The 17,344-nt window shown below is 34.7% G+C and overlaps 1 protein-coding gene across 1 annotated transcript in view; it reads right to left on the reverse strand.

The window, feature by feature from the left end:
* Positions 1 to 14,521, reverse strand: part of LOC126973851 (ATPase family AAA domain-containing protein 2-like) — a 36,391-nt gene extending 21,870 nt beyond the window's left edge. Inside the window, exons 1-9 of the mRNA XM_050821198.1 lie at positions 14,389 to 14,521; positions 14,041 to 14,136; positions 13,594 to 13,672; positions 12,736 to 12,823; positions 10,125 to 10,246; positions 7,267 to 7,439; positions 4,625 to 4,723; positions 3,653 to 3,804; positions 1,043 to 1,110 (exon numbers count right to left, since the gene is read on the reverse strand). Of these exons, the coding sequence (XP_050677155.1) occupies positions 1,043 to 1,110; positions 3,653 to 3,804; positions 4,625 to 4,723; positions 7,267 to 7,439; positions 10,125 to 10,246; positions 12,736 to 12,823; positions 13,594 to 13,672; positions 14,041 to 14,133 (874 nt within the window). The 5' untranslated portion in view covers positions 14,134 to 14,136; positions 14,389 to 14,521. The remainder of the gene's footprint in view (positions 1 to 1,042; positions 1,111 to 3,652; positions 3,805 to 4,624; positions 4,724 to 7,266; positions 7,440 to 10,124; positions 10,247 to 12,735; positions 12,824 to 13,593; positions 13,673 to 14,040; positions 14,137 to 14,388) is intronic.
* Between the last annotated feature and the right edge of the window lie 2,823 nt (positions 14,522 to 17,344).

Below are 17,344 nucleotides of genomic sequence, written 5' to 3' on the forward strand. Positions count from 1 at the left end.
AACACATCGAATTTGGTATACTTGCCCAGGGCAACATACATACTTCCATCCACACTTTCGTCCTTCATTTCTAGGTGACCTATCTAAATTACAATTCCAAGTAAACTGAGAAGTATCTAAACTTCTCATGTTCCTTAGTGCTGAGGATGCCTATGTTCAGATTCAGCAGTGACGTCATTTCAATAAGGATTTTAAGTGATCACCGCCGCCCACATTCTCTTGCAACACCTGAGGAATCACAAGAGCGTTGCCGGCCTTTAAGGAAATTTTGTTGGGAGGGGGGGGGGGGGGGGGGGGACCCGGACCCCGGACGAGTCTGGCCCGATTGTGCTGACGTCAAAAGACGGCAGCGTGACTCTCCCACTTTCAATAAGCCCGTAGTATATATATATAAATATTGCCCACATAACTCAAATTTCGTTTAATTTTAGTGATTTTTATTACTGTGCTTAGTATATAACGGCCATCTAAACTTCCTGCTAGTATAAATATAGATAGGTTTCAGTTTTTTGAATGTCACTCCAATATATCCTACCAACTATTTATTATCCATCAACAAGGAAGTATCATCTTTATATATATATATATATTTCTTGTGTGTGTATGTCACTGATCTCCTCCTAGACGGCTGGACCGATTTTGATGAAATTTTTTGTGTGAGTTCAAGGGGATTCGAGGATGTTTTAGATTCACAATTGAACTACCTCCTAAACAGCTAGACCGATTTAGATATTTTTTTTGTGTGATCCAGTGAATTTGATATTAGTGTGTGTCTTCAAGTGGATTCGAGAATGGTTCAGATTCACAATTAAACTACCTCCTAAACGGCTGGACCGATTTTGATGATTTTTTGTGTGTTCCAGTGAATTTGAGATTGGTTTAGATTCTCAATTCCGTCCATATAATATAACTCTCCTGCGCATCTGTATATTAGTGAACTCCACCTAACAGCTCGGCCGATTTTTTCAAATTTAAGACGTGTGTACAGGGCAACGTCTGTCGGTTCGATTAGTATTTTAATAAATTAATATATAAGCCCCACCTGACTCCTGCTGTCCATCTTTTTTCTGTCGGCGCCTAGCTCGGACTGCTCGTATTGGTCTTTGGTTGCTAAAATAACAATAATTATATTATTAATGTACACACACAGAGTCGAGCTACAAAAAACACACGAGTAGAGCTACTTAACCCTCATCATAAAAAAATACATAATTCAACTAAATAAATCAATTTTTAACCGAGTTCAAAAAAGGAGGAGGTTCTCAATTCGTCGGTATTTATTTTATGTTTGTTACCTCAAAACTTTCGACTGGGTGAACCGATTTTGATAATTATATTTTTTTATTTGAAAGCTGGTGCTTCCCGTATGGTCCCAATGTAACAATAACAATAATCGTAACTAGAATTAGATTTATTAATTAGATTGTATAAAAATACGCAATTATTTTAATACTTTTTAGTGCATATTATATCTATTGTTTTGGAATAGTGTTTTTGAAGTCGTTTGATTTTTTGTTATTTTTTTTTAAATAATATAATTTGGGAACAACTTATAAGTAATCCAGTAGGCGCGCGCAAGTGTAAGCACTATCTTGGCACAGTTACTTGTCCTACGGCGCACCGTAACCGTTCAGGAGGTCTATTACCAAAATCGACAGCCGAAGTTTGAACGACGAACTTCAAATTAACTCCTTTTATCAAAGTACTTCGTATCCGACTATTCGGACGGATTTCGTTTCGGAACCATATACATAACCATAAAAAGTGAAGTTGTACTTACGATCATAATAATGTTAATTATCGAAAAAGTAAATGTCAAGTGAATTTGGGAATAACGTAGACCACAGGTTCTCAACGTGGGCAATAACGCCCCCTTGTGGGCGTTTGAGACTTTCGGGGGAGCAGTAGAAGACCCAGAGAAAATTAGGGGGCATTGAGATGGCGCAGATGGGGCGTGGGTAGATTAAAAAATATAGTCTAAAAAGGCAAAAAAAAATACATATTCTCAAAGTGGGCGGTGAGCAAAATAAGGTTGAGAAACTATGACGTAGACGAAAAACAAAATGTCTAATCGGGAACTTCGTAATGATCTTCCGATCCGAAACACTTTCGTAATGGGAAAATGTACGATCATTCAACTGAAACTTCGTATTTCGATTTTGGTAATAGGGCTCCAGAACTTATTAACTACATATATAGTATATATGAAAGTTTCAGCTGTTTACTTAAATTTTTAGATTTTTTAATAATACCGGTTACGTAGATCAACCCGTGCGTTGATTTAATGTTGCTATTACAGTGTATAAATTAAGAGCTTCCTTCCACGTAATTCCAGGTTAACATGAGATAGGTACTTTAAAAAAATCACTCATGTGATTACTACTAAGCTAGAGGTCCCGGGTTCGAATCCCGGTAGGTGCAAGCATTTATATGATGAATATGGATGTTTGTTTCCGAGTCATGGATGTTAAATGTATTTATGTATGTTTAAGTAAGTTTATTGTATTAAATATATCGTTGTCTTGCTACCCATAACACAGGAAATATATATGCCTAATTTGGGGCAAGATAATTTGTGTAAAGTGTGTCAATTTTATAATATTATTATTATATTATGTGATTACCCCATTGCAAAATAGAATTTGTATTAATAATACATGTAATATTGATTTTGTTATTACAGGGCGACCAACCACTACTAATGAATGTTAGGGCAGTATATTTTGGAATGCATGTCTTTAAGCAATGAATTTCAACATTCAAGAGTTAAATTAAATTAAAGTTAAAATAAAAAAAAGTGTTTGTGTACGCAAGTGTTATATACGCAAGCGAAGAAGTATTCTTCTTTGACGTAATAAAACTAAAACCCTTAAAAAATTATATTCCTCGTGCTATTTTCGTTTGTAGAAAAAACAATATTAAAATAAATATAGTATTTAATACAACCAATGAAAATATTATTTAGTTAAATAACGTGTATTTATATATCATTAAATTATTTTATTGCAATTAGAGAGAAAAAGAAAAAAAAAAAGTACTATTTTAATACTTGCATATAAAACGAAATTATATATGTCAATTTATGAAATTCTCGTCCATTGGGTGTGGTTAGATATACGAGTTACAAGAGGTTTAGTAGTTGAAGTATGAAGGACTACAAAGCTGTGGAATGAGCTTCCTTGTGCAGTGTTTCCGGGACGATACGACATGGGTACCATCAAAAAAAAGCGCGTACACCTTCCTTAAAGGCCGGCAACGCTCCTGTGACTCCTCTGGTGTTGCAAGAGAATGTGGGCGGCGGTGATCACTTAACACCAGGTGACCCGAACGCTCGTTTAACCTCCTATTCCATAAAAAAAATTGATACAAATGGTCTAGTTGACCAGCTAAGGTCAGGGTGTCGAATTTACGTGACGGTGTGTGCACGCATCGTAAAAATAGATTCTGATAATTTTTCCCCAACGCGCCATAATAAGTATAGCTCACTATTACAGTGTTATTACAGTATTACAACTACTGTTGTAAGTGTAGTGGTCAATTCTCCTACTATTAAATTTGCCTGTACTCATCCGTGGATAACAGTAAAAATTTAACAGATGTAAAAAATATGGGTGTCATGGTCTTTCAAAACCATAGCTAGCAAGTTACCAACCTTTCGCTGTCATCAGTCTTCTCCGGTTTGTTGTTCTCAGGGGGTTCATTGGTCTCCATTTTTACATCATCTTGTAATTTAGTTTCCTCCTCAGGTTTTCTCTCTATAACTGTTTCATTATTTTCATTTTCCGAACCGGATTCTGAAGCATCCTGGAAATATTTATTTATTCATTCACCAGTGGGAGGCTCCTTTGCACAGGATGCTACATTATGGGTACCAGGCGCCTATTTCTGCCGTGAAGCAGTAATGTGTAATCATTACTCTGTTTCAGTCTGAAGGGCGCCGTAGCTAGTGAAATTACTGGGCAAATGAGACTTAACATCTTGTCTCAAGGTGACGAGCACAGTTATAGTGCCGCTCAGAATTTTTGGGGGTTTCAAGAATCCTGAGCGGCACTGCATTGTAATGGGCAGGGCGTATCAATTACCATCAGCTGAACGTCCTGCACGTCTTGTCCCTTATTTTCATAAAAAAAAATAAAAAAAAAGTTAAAAAAATCTTTTTACAAAGAAAATAAAAAGAGCGATACAGTTTTTAATTATTGTTAAAAATAGTGTTCTATCTACTAAATGGAAGCGTGAAAGTAACTTGCTATTTGGATCCTCTATTATTCTATATTGTTAATATGACATTAATTGTGACATTCATTCCTCTTCTTCGTATGCCTCTCCAACTAGCAAAGGTTAGCAGTCAGCTTTGTAATTTAAATTTTTTGTTCTTTGAGAGGCGAAATAGTTCTGCTGCACTTGCGATTCCTGTCGACTCTCGGATTGCCTCCTGGACTCCTCTTCAGGCAACTTTTCCCATCATGATGAGTTGCAGGAATTCGTACCTCTCATGCCTAAGCATGTGCCCGTCTGTATAGGATACATATAGAAGTATGGGCTAGATTGTAACAGCGCAGTAAACGAGTGCGCAAGGAAATCTTAAGACCGCGGTTGCAATAAAAAAAGTAACAAAAATAAATACCTTAACATTTTTGAATCTAGCCGATGTCCGCCTCTGTCGGGACAACTGTGTGTCTTCATCTGTGTTTACAGGACCGTTGCTTGTTACTGTTCTCTGCTGCTGAAATCATAATAACTCAATTAATAACTTGTTCCATTATCATAAACAGTTCTAAATATTAATGTTTTACATAATATAATACTAGCTAAAACTGGTCCCGGTGTTACGAATCAATGAAATGGAAATATGCATTATTATTTTATTAAGAGAAGTGGCACTTGTGACTGACAAAAGTTGCACTATTTATCAATTACCACTATTTAACAAAAAGTTGAGCTTGAATGAGAAGAAGTAGCTAAAAACTCATTTCCACTGTTGTAAATCTACATGTAGTAATAATAATGCAAGAAAAATATTCAAATGAGCAAATACTCAATGAGTGAAATGAATATAAGGATATACATAATGTAATTATTTTCGTAAATTTTCCTTTAATTTGCAGTTATTGTGTTGATTGCAAACTATAGTCGCACCTATTTTAGAGTTTTTATTATGATTATATACATACATTTATACCCTTTTTTTTTATGGAATAGGAGGACAAACGAGCGTACGGGTCACCTGGTGTTAAGTGATCACCGCCGCCCACATTCTCTTGCAACACCAGAGGAATCACAAGATCGTTGCCGGCCTTTAAGGAAGGTGTACGCGCTTTTTTTGAAGGTACCCATGGCGTATCGTCCCGGAAACACCGCACAAGGAAGCTCATTCCACAGCTTTGTAGTACGAGGAAGAAAACCGCACTGTGGAGGACCGCCACACATCCAGATGGTGGGGATGATATCGTAACTTGTGGCGTGTCGTGCGAAGTTGGAATTCGGCGGCAGGAATCAGGAATTAGAATTTGTTTTAAGTTTCTCAATTAAGACGAAATCTTGCATAGGTGATAGAAAAACATTATAACATGCTGACAATGCTAATATTCATTTGAAATTTTGAAAAGAGTTTTAAAAAGAATATGGGAGTCCCAGGCCCACGGGTGCTGTAAGAGGCCACTAAAGGCTTTGTAGAAGTGGGAGAGTCCAGGGGGCCAGACCGCTATGTTTCACATAGGTTAGTGTCGAGGACCTGAGGCTATCAACAATCTGATTAAAGTTTTACACCATATTGATTATTATTTTCAGACTTGGGAAATGGTCTTGATTATCATTTATTATAATATTTATTAAATTATTATAAATTATTAAAATTATTTAAGATTTTTTTTTCAGTTCATAATTTCGTTGAATTTTATCATTTTTTCTAGCTTGGCAGTTATTAAAAGCTATGTTTTATTGTTGGTTGTAATAAGGTAGGTATATTTTATTAGGCCGATTTATACGTATTGGAATATTTTTTATTAATATTTATACACCGATAGATCAGCGAATAAAGGAATCATTAGCCGCGAATATAAAAAATGAATCGCTTTTTTTTTATCCGCGAATGAAGGAGGCGCGAATAAGGAGCTTTTACTGTATGTCCAAATTTCTAAACGATTATTTTCCATTCTAATTTAATTAACACAATATGCTCTTATATGAATAGAAATGTACAGTAAATATTTCAAAACGAGCAGTTTGTCGCAATCGCAAACCTCCTACAAATAAACTTGGTATAAAGTTATAACTGATGATAAACCAAGAATATGTAAAATGTTTACTAATAGACATTTTGCTTACGAATGGTTTGTTCGGACGTCTAACGTTTCCCGCGTTTACTTTCAAGGCAGCTTGTCATTCGGAAAACTTCAGAATTATCATTGTATTGACAGTGTTGTCAACGATATTGTAAACATTTTGCATTTTCTTTGTTTATCATCAGTTATAACTTTATACCAAGTTTATTTGTAAGACCGTTTATTTAGGAGATTTGCGATTTTGAACAAAGTTACATTAGATTACACAAATTAAATTTGAAAACAAAATTTATGAACGATGCGGGATTCGAAGTCGCGACCTCTCGCGTTCGCGCGAGCGCTCTTCCAACTGAGCCATCCGTACGAGTGACGTTCCGTGCCGGTGCTCTAACCAACTGAGCTAACCGTTCGAGTGACGTATCGTCGTAAAATCTTGTATGCTTTGTTCAACTCTCAGATTGTGGCTTCATCTACAGCATCGACTTTATTGTTTACATTTTTATACGGTTAGATCATATTAGCTCCGACAGTTTACCAGGTCAATGCTGAAAATCAGCGCTGCAGCCGGTATTGGTTTACAGCACACGCTGAGCATCGGCCTTTTCTTTTGCCACACAGCATATTTAGTTAAGTTAGGATTAGGAATATATATTAGGTATTTGGATTTTACTGTCCTGTAGATGAAGCCACACTCTGAGAGTTGAACAAAGCATACAAGATTTTACGACGATACGTCACTCGAACGGTTAGCTCAGTTGGTTAGAGCACCGGCACGGAACGCCGGAGGTCGTGGGTTCGAGTCCCGCATCGTTCATAAAATTTTGTTTTTCAAATTTTATTTGTGTCTTAATCCTAGAAGTGAGGGTTATCACTTTAAAAACTTAACAAATTATTTAGAATGTAAGTACTTTTATGTGTGTGGCATAAAATATTTTTTTCTTATTTCTTATATTATCTATCAATATTTGTATAAAACACAACTCACTAGTTTCTTGTTATTAACCCGAGCCTCGTCGCCTGATGTGAACTCATCTGAGGAGCTAGTCCCCTGGTACCCGTAGAGGTCCGGATACCCTTTGACCTTGAGCTCGTTTGTGATCCAGCTTTCGTTGAAATTGTGATGTAGCAGTTTACGCTTCCTACAGCTGCGCCGCACATCTGCAAAGACATAGACATTCTTTATTCGACATAATCACAAAAAGATACAATTTTGGACTTAACTATGGTGTGTGTATTTTATTTGGGTTGACAACAGCTTAATACAAAATAATCACTTATAGTTAAATACAAAAACATAGCCAATTATAGTCTACCACAGTTTACCTAATGGAAGGAACACCAGTGTTTACAATAATAAAGAAAAAAATGAACAATGAATAACACACGATCAGAGAAATTAAAAAAAAAGTATTTAAAGGTGCTTGTGTTGGCTGCATAATGGATTATATGTATAAGTATGAAAAATGAATATAAGTAAGAGAAAAACATGATAGATACACAGATTTAATAGTACAATACATAGATTTAATAGTTTAATCTATTAATAAATAAATAAAGATATTTGCTACAAATGAGATTTCTCTACAATACTTTTTATGCTGTGCTTTTTAAAGGTCAACCTAGAACCGTAGAATGGATCTATATCTTTGAAGGATTTATTATATACATTTGTGCAACGAGTGAGAACACTGTTCTGGCCATAATTAGTACGACGAGTAGGAACTTGAAAAGTAGAAATGTCACGGGTGCGCAACGACGGAGCGCGTAGGCATATTCCTGCCAGAAGAGAGGGGCAGTTGAGACGACCGCTCAGCACATCATGTAAGAACATTATGTCCGAGACAGTATGCCTTTCCTGCAATGTCAGCAGATTGTATATTGCCGAATAGGACCCTTCATCAGTTTTCAGAAGGCCCCGAATGAAAAAAACCATCTATTTAATATAAACTATCACCATAAGAGAAAAAGACAAAAATTTAAAAGTACTTATAGTACAATAACTTAAACTTTAACAATCTAGAACATTTACTAATATTAAAATACTTAAACTTAAACCCCCTTATTCATAATTGTTCGCTAATCTAAAACAGCTGCTAAGGAGTGTTTTTTCTCATTCTGACTTAGGTCAATAGAAGAAGACAGAGTGAGAATTAGCAATGCTTTAAGTTAGCAGACTATTATGAATAAGGGGGAAACAATCTAAAAGGCAAATTTTGGAGTTGAGCAGGTTATCAACTCTAAAAAGTAGATCCTGTAGATGAAGCCACAACCTGAGAGTTGAACAAAGCAAACAAGATTTTATAACGATACGTTACTCTTACAATTTGGTTGGCTCAGTTGGTGAGAGCACCGGCACGGAACGCCGAAGATCGTGCGTTAGAGTCCCGTATCGTTCATAAAATAAAATGTTTTTCAAAATTTAATTTGTACTTTAAACATAAATTATAATAAATAGGAAGAAACGACTCTGGCAGCCAACGACAAGTTCTTTCGATAGTTAAATAAGAATAATTTATAATGTTTTTTGACAGAAGGTTTCGAACTTAAGTTGTGAATTGATGGTGGTATATTATTCCAACATTTTGTCGCTGAGTACGTGAAGCTACCCCTGAATGTTGCTGTATTGTAATTTGGGATGTATAAGCCTTTATTACACAGAAATCTAGTACGAAACGCACCACTACACCAGTCCATCTGTAACATTAGTAAATCAATCTATCATGTCTGTCTTCTTTATGTCAATTATCAACATACAAGCATATTCAGTAAAGCCTCGGTTATTCAGACTAATTGATATTACGACTATAGTGCCTATGGAGGCACATATAATATGTATTAGGTGTTTTTTAGTTATTTATGCAACTGTTGTGTAATAAGGGGCATTAAAACACGAATGTGGATTATATATAAGTATATAAGTGATAATAGTATCACATGAGTGTTTTAATACCTAATTATCAACAGTTGCATACAAGACTTTATCTACACCCATAATTGAATCCTCTAAAAGATTCTGAAACAGTTAGCTTACTGCTAACATTAAAACAGCCAGTCCTAGTAGTAACCTAATATAATTATATACAATTAAACTAAGTATTAATGAAATAATTATTTATTTTAGTAGTAATTTACATTTTGTATAGTGCAATTATTAAAATTCACTTGAATATTATGTTCTTTTGCAGCGTTTAAAATAAATCGCTCAATTTTTGAAAATAAACAATAAAAATATCGAATAAAAATGGCGGGGATTCGAATAACCTAGCTATTTTTACGGCGCGCGACGTTCTGGTAGTGTGGAACGCGCCTAAACGAAAATATTCTTTTTTTGAAATTCATAGAGATACTACGCATCGAGCAATAAGAATGTGGCTGTCTGTTGAAACTCTTTGCACATGAAGGGATCGAAAAAAAACAAAGGAGTGTTATTATGAAATTCAGTACAACATTACAATACTCGTTTGGATGATGTAATGGTTATTAGGACATTGGGTGTTTTAATGTTGGCAATAAGCTTACTGTAGAATCTATAATAGAGGATTAAAAGCATGGGTGTAGATAAACAAATAAACTAAATTTACCTACACATCTAAAATTTATTAAATACTAAAACTAATGACGTTCTATATACATATGGACATATCATTCGCAGTCTGATAACAGAACGGCAAAAGTGTGCTTAAATAATAATGTAAGCAAGTGTTCTCCTCCAGTCGTGTGTCTATTCAGCACCAACCCGCGCTGAAGTGTTTCAGGAGTTAAGGGGTGTACAGACAGACAGCGGATGGCAACTTTAGTTAAATCCACATTCTTTATTTAAATTTGTCGCTTAAATATACTTACTCTGTTGTTTGTCTTCACTTTCTTCCATATAGTTTTTTATCGGACCACGGCTTCTACGTATTTTGATACTTCTGTTAGGTGTGTCATTTTCTTCTGCAAAAAATACTCTCACCTGGCGGGACCTACAAAAGTTGAAAGTTTTCAAAATCAATGCCTGATATATTATAATATGATGGTAAATAAAACATAAACCTCATAACCACGTAGACGGGGATCAAGAACACAGATCCTATGCCAATGATCACATCACTAATGTTTGTGATAATTATTACCTGACAATTCAGTTCAAACACCCATTTTAATGTACTCTCGACCCCGTAATAACTAAAGTCTTACAAATACAATTTGCCTTTATTTATGGTAATTAAGGAGGAAAATCGAGCGTGCGTTAAGTGATCACCGCCGCCCACATTCTCCTGCAACACCAGAGGAATCACATGAGCGTTGCCGGCCTTTTAGAAAGGTTACACGCTTTTTGTAAGATGCCCATGTTGTATCGTCCTGGAAACAACACACAAGGAAGCTCATTCCACAGCTTGGAAAAAAGCTCCTTGAAAACCGCACTGGTGTTGGTGCGCCACACGTCCAGATGGATGATATCGTCATTTGTGACGTGTAGTGCGAAGGTGAATTATTTGAGTGTTGTCGGACCAGTATATTATCTTCTGTGTTTCCGGTATGAGGCCACTAGCGTCATCTATGGTTCGCTGTTTAACGCTCCGGGACAGAGGATTTGAAGCTGCGTAAGAAGAACAGGATTGACTCCATCGAAATAAAATATGAAAAAAGATCCTTCTTTGTGCGGTGTTTCCGGGACGATACGACATGGGTACCTTCAAAAAAAGCGCGTACACCTTCCTTCAAGGCCGGCAACGCTCCTGTGATTCTTCTGGTGTTGCAAGAGAATGTGGGCGGCGGTGATCACTTAACACCGGGTGACCCGTACGCTCGTTTGTCCTCCTTTTCCATAAAAAAAAGAGGCGAGGAATGACTCATATATCATAAATCCTTATATTGTTTTTCTCCTCTTTTGTGTGTGTAATTTAATTAAATACTTTGCTTAAAGTATAAACCTAAAAAAAAAATAGTAAAACATTTTTTTTTTCTTTTTTTTTTTTGGAAATCTCTTCAAAACATCGTAAACAATGCTTTCACTAAATTTCCATTTAATCTGATATCTATAACACTCAAAGATCTTTAGTAAAAGTGCACAGCTTTTATGACCATAAAAATTTATACCTTTACAGAGTACTGTTAGTCAGTATTACAACCTGCTCTCGAATAACTTACCTTCGGTCTTATAACAATAATAAATAATTTAAAACTTTTTGATGATAAATATACAATACTAGCTGACCGGACAGACATTGTTCTGTATATAATATATAAAATAATGTTTTTATATGAATTTGTCAATAATATATCATAACATCAAAAATTACTTCGTAAAATATGCACCCTGCTGTCGTAATGAAATTGTTTCACAGGAGAACTGTCAAACTGTGTGTCAATAAATTCTCTCATAGAAATGTATGTATGGGCACATCAAAGGAAAAACAAATTTGTTGTTTTTATTTAATTTAGCAGCATTTTCCTATTTATTCACCTTTTAAACCTTCCCTGGACTTCCACAAATAATTCAAGACCTAAATTGGCCAAATCGGTCCAGCTGTTCTCGAGTTTTAGCGAGACTAACGAACAGCAATTCAGTTTTATATATATATATAGATGTGTTGCTAATTAAATATCAGTGTTATCTACAGAAGTTATATCTAAATGATCTCAATTATTTTTTCAAAGAATTACACAAATTATTCTAATAAAACATTGCTTCCAAATTCAGTTATGTATGAAGTCGCATTACTAATTTTAGTAACCAAATGAACACAGTATCTTCACTATGAAGGTAAATGAGGTGTTAATGATAAAGTGAAATGATTTTCCAAGCTGTAGAATGAAAAATTTAAAAACACCTGAAATTACCAAGAAGGTACCCAATGTTATTCATAACTTCTATGGAATCTACATTTCAGTGTCCATTAAACAGGCATAAAAAACATTTATTTTCTCAAAATTGATACCTTTAGAATTTTTTTTTGATGTCATTTCTAATATACTAGATACTACTAGCGCTTCGGAAACAAATGGCGCTCTGAGAGAGAAGCGGCGCAAGAAACTCTTCCAGCATTCTTTTTTTACACAACCAACTAGTTAGTAGATATAGCAAATGGGAGCACTTTTAAATTATGAACATGTTTTTTCTGTTATACAATTTTTTTTGTTTTTATTCATTATAGTTGCTTACTTCAATCCTAACTTTGTTTAAAATTTTAATGCAAATTTTTCCCATGATTCAGCAACATTTAGATAGAATGGTAGCAATTTATAGATTATTTATTATTTTATCCAGGTTTGAACGGTAGATGCAATCATTTATATGATGAATATGGATGTTTGTTTCAGAGTCATGGATGTTTATATATGTATGTTTAAGTAAGTATATCATATTAAATATATTGGTGTCTTATACCCAAAATACAGACTATGACTAGTTTGGGTCAAGATAATTTGTGTAAAAGTGTGATGATTACTAAATAATTTTTTTTTTTACCTTCTAGTATATTTATCTGGTTCTGTGTCACTCTCTGGAAACATTAGCCTAGGCATTGTGATGGTTCGCCGTCTACAGCTACGGCTATCTAAATAAAACAGAGAAACCTCAAATGAAAATCATCAAACTTTGGCACTAGATCTTTCATGTACTCCAAAATCGGAAGTGCCATTCGGTACACTACACCCTGACTAAGTTCTGACTCTCATTTTGTTTATAAGATAGTTTATTTTGCATTGTCTTATAGCTTGTTTCAATAGTTTTCTTATATATTCTCTCATTTCGTCCTAATTATAAGCAATCTATTAAAACACATAAAATAAATGCGCTAAAATAAAAGCTGTGGTTGCGCCAAAATGGCACCGATCTATTCAATACCGCGGCACGAGGGCACTTGCCAAACATAGAAGATTAAAGTGTATAATATAAACACAGCCTAAATAAGTTGACCTGTGTCTTATAAATTTATAAATATTTTAACACTTATTCACCTTAGATAATTTATATGTCTAGATAGACTATGATAGCTGTGAAAACATTGAAAAAATTACTACTTTGAGCAATGCACACACTCTAACACTAAATATCATACAAATCGCGAGTGTAAGACATAGCTTGTCACACACACTAAACTTAAATTCCTGGCCTGTTTTAATCTGTTGTCTAACAGCAAGAGACTATCAAGATGTATAAATTATCTAAGTTATTCACATTTTGTACAGATATTATATGGATTATGATTGCATAACAAATCCTATAAGACCAAGCAACTTTCACCATAAATATTTCTATGAACCTCTGAAGCAATTCATAATTGCATTATAATAATTGTAAAATAAATTCATAAAAATGTCTTACATCTTGTAGGCCAGCTTTGAATCTTTCTCTTAACTTTAAACTGACTACTCCTTAGCTCTCTCTGTGACCAGTTTGATGCCTGAAATTAAGAACATTCATAACTTCTAATTCCTTAAAATATCAAAATCAACATTCATATTTTTAAATGTGAAGCATTATTTTAGAATTACTGGCCATGCACTACTTATTACTAGGGCTACAGTATCTATGTTGAGATATTTTTCATGATGAGCCAGCAACAGCCAGATGTCATTTAAGACATTTCTTAAACACAAGAAATAAAAACAAAACCCAGTACAACAAACATTGCTAACTTGTCGTGCAATAAAAACTTAAAGGAGGTGGGAACAGGATGTCCTTTTAAACTAAAACAAAGGGATTTTTCTATGAAAAGCATGGTTAGATTTCCACATTAAAAGCGCATTCCCATTACTGGTAAATCATCACCTTCTCATCGGACACACTTCCAGCTTCGTTCGGTGTATCATTCCCATCCTCAACCTCCCCATTCTCACCGTTACTACGCCTGGTTTTCACCATTGCCTTACACAAGTGTCATAAGTTAAAAGTACGTATTAAACAATGTAAATTGCAAAAACAAAAGCCACTCATATATCTGCACTCTTTTCTAATTAGAAATAACACAATTAAATTGTGTAAATTATGAAAACAAAGATGAAAATGAACAAAATCTAATGCACATGTCGTTATACCAGCGCCATGTTAAGGTTTACTGGCAAATATCGTAACTAAACTTATCACTTCTCACTGTAACTTGCATACTGCTCCTCTTACCTTAATGAAAATAAAAGTTATTGTTAAATCAAAGCATTGATTAATTTCACAAAAACTTTATATCAGTTTGTGTTCGACGATTTTTTATCTGAAATTTGACTCTGGCTTTGTTTTTATAACATCTGTCAAAAACTCCCGCAAATATGACGTTTATAAATTATTACGTCAAAATATTAGGGTATCTCACTATGAACCTATGGCATAAGAACGGCGCCCTCGGTTTGATTCTCGCCAGATACCAATGTGATTTCATAAGTACGTATAAGATTGGCAATGCTTTTCTGAGCAATCGTTTCCGTACAGAAAACATCGACTTAAAGAATGAACCCCTAGATAGACCTACCGATAAGATAATAACGATTATTTAACTATGACTTGGATTCGACGGTAGAAGCCGATTTACATCAAACTTCCACTACCACATATTTAAATACAAAATCTTTAAATTCGGTAAGCCATTTTCAATTGTTATTATGAAACTATTTACAAATTAATACATTACACACCAATACTAAAGTTTAACGTTTAACTATTGTTTTTTTTGTCCCATAAAAACCGCGCAAAATAAGTACGTGGAAAAGTTCCTTTGAAACCGTACTGTGGAAGTGTGGACGAATAAAACACATTCAGAAGGTGGGGATTATATTCTAAATTTGTCGCATGACGTGCGATGGTAGAATTCGCTGGTAGGAATCATGTCACATAGCTCTTCCGAAACACTCCCCATGATAGATGCTGTAAAACACACAAAATGAAGTGACGTCTCTACGCAATTCATACAAACACTCTATTTATGACGCCTAAGCCTTCGACTTCCATGATTAACGCGGAAATTTCAATTACTAGAGATTTCGAGACTTAGTATTCAGATACGAGGCAAACTTGAGTCTTCTGGGGGTTACATTGGACAAGGTTTATTTTACCCCATTCCGCGACCTTCTACAGAGTGGAAATGACAGAAGACACAAGTTTATTCCGCCACTGGTCAACGTTTCCCCGAGAAGAGACCTGCATAGGAATGTTCGTTAAAGATTTCCAACATATAATTGAGATAATATAGAAGAAGCAGTGTAGGAGATAGCACACATCCTTGGGGAGTTACACCGTTCACGAGCTTTGGGTTTTAGCAATGACCATCCGGTGGTTGTTGAACATGTTGCCTTTTGTCTTATATTAACCTGCCGAAAAAGATTTAAGTCGACGCTAACATATAATTTTTTTATGGCAATTTTGGTATAATATATTATTTTGATTGGCTCTACTTATAGAACACTTTAATATAATCTAATTTATAGTACTTATGTCCAAGGAAATAATAATAAAATAAAAAATAACACGTTCTCTATTCTAGCACTGACTATAAATAAAAAAATGAGTGTAAACGCTTTTATATAAGTCCGTCGACATTGGCTGAATGCGCATACTGTGCAGTGCCAAAGAAAAAGAAAATTAAGGCCGTCAACTCTCAACCTGTCTCGAATGACATGACAATGAATTCTAGTAGGTACAGTCAGCAAGAAAATCCCAACAAAAGCGATTTCAAACAAATAATAATAATAAGCCTTTAATTAATTCCAACAACGTTCAAATACATAATAATATAATCTTACTACACTTACACTACGCGTATAATATAAAATATAAAAGTTATGTTATTCGAACCCCACTGCGGGTATAGGCCTCCTCCAGCTTACACCATGTATCCCTCCTCTGTTCTTTTCCGCTCCATTCTTTTCCTGCTAATTTTATTGTCATCTACCCATCTGTTTCTTGGGCGGCCTCTATTTCTTTTGCCAGATGGTCCTTCCCAAATTGTCATTTCTACTGTCCATCTTTTGTCCATGAATCTCGCCACATGACCTGCCCAGCGCCTTTTTGTGTTACAGCGTACTCAAGAGCATCTATCAAATTTGTCCTTTTCCTAATGAATTTTTCTGATTTTCAACATACTCCTTTCCATCGCTTTCTGGCAAGTCGCTAGTTTTGTTTTTATTTTTGTATTGTATGTACATACAAATGATTTAAGCTTTCTTTAGTGTTAATTCCGCCAATATTTGTTTTTAAACAATTCGACACGTGTTTCGCCTCTACACGAGGCATCCTCAGGATGTGTGACGTGATTTTGGCGAGACAACATGAATGTCCATGTTTGATTCCAACAAATAGGCTAGTAAAAATAGAATTTAAACTAACACACAATTTTCGTAATTTTTTTTGTAAGTTTTAACACAGGTAACATACTAAGAATAAAATCACAAAATGCTGCGCGATCCAAATGGAGCTCTTGAAAAAAGTTTATGGCCGATATCTCCAAACTATGCACATAAAGGCAGAAGTTAAGAAAGACCATTAATGTAGAAAATAAAATTTCGCAACTTACTGTTTTCGATTTATGGCCATTAAATGAACGGGTTTTTCTATCTTGGCCGAGAAATCTTAAAATATTGTCAAAAAATTAAAATGGATGGATGCCATCCATTTTTTTTTTTCATTTGTTTAAAAAGGGTGTGAATATTATGGATCAGCTTTTCTATGTACATTTTTTGGTTATAACTTTTATTTTCTAATTTTTATACTTTTTGAGTTATTGGACGTTAATGTTGTACCACCGAGTGTAAACCCGAAAGTTTTAAGGTATGTACACAATATAATGTTACAAATTCAACAGATTTTAAAAAAACCCGATCGTTTATGTCCTTATCAATTAATAGCTATAGTAATTTCCTTATCTGCCTTACCTACCATAACGAACTTTTTTATATTTTATTATATTCCGAACAATATTTAGTAATTATTTATAATTCTGTTATGTTCTGATGCTAGAAAAAAATGTAAGAAAACGAGCTTAACAGTATAATAATGAATAATAATCTACGGGTGTTCAGTGTGTTAAGTTGTTAAAAGTGATAACAGGATAACGGCGGGGTAGGGAACGTGGAGAGGGAGAATGGTTGCT

The sequence above is a fragment of the Leptidea sinapis genome, chromosome 30 (genome assembly GCF_905404315.1).
Source record: "Leptidea sinapis chromosome 30, ilLepSina1.1, whole genome shotgun sequence".
In the NCBI taxonomy this organism is placed as follows: Eukaryota; Metazoa; Arthropoda; class Insecta; order Lepidoptera; family Pieridae; genus Leptidea; species Leptidea sinapis.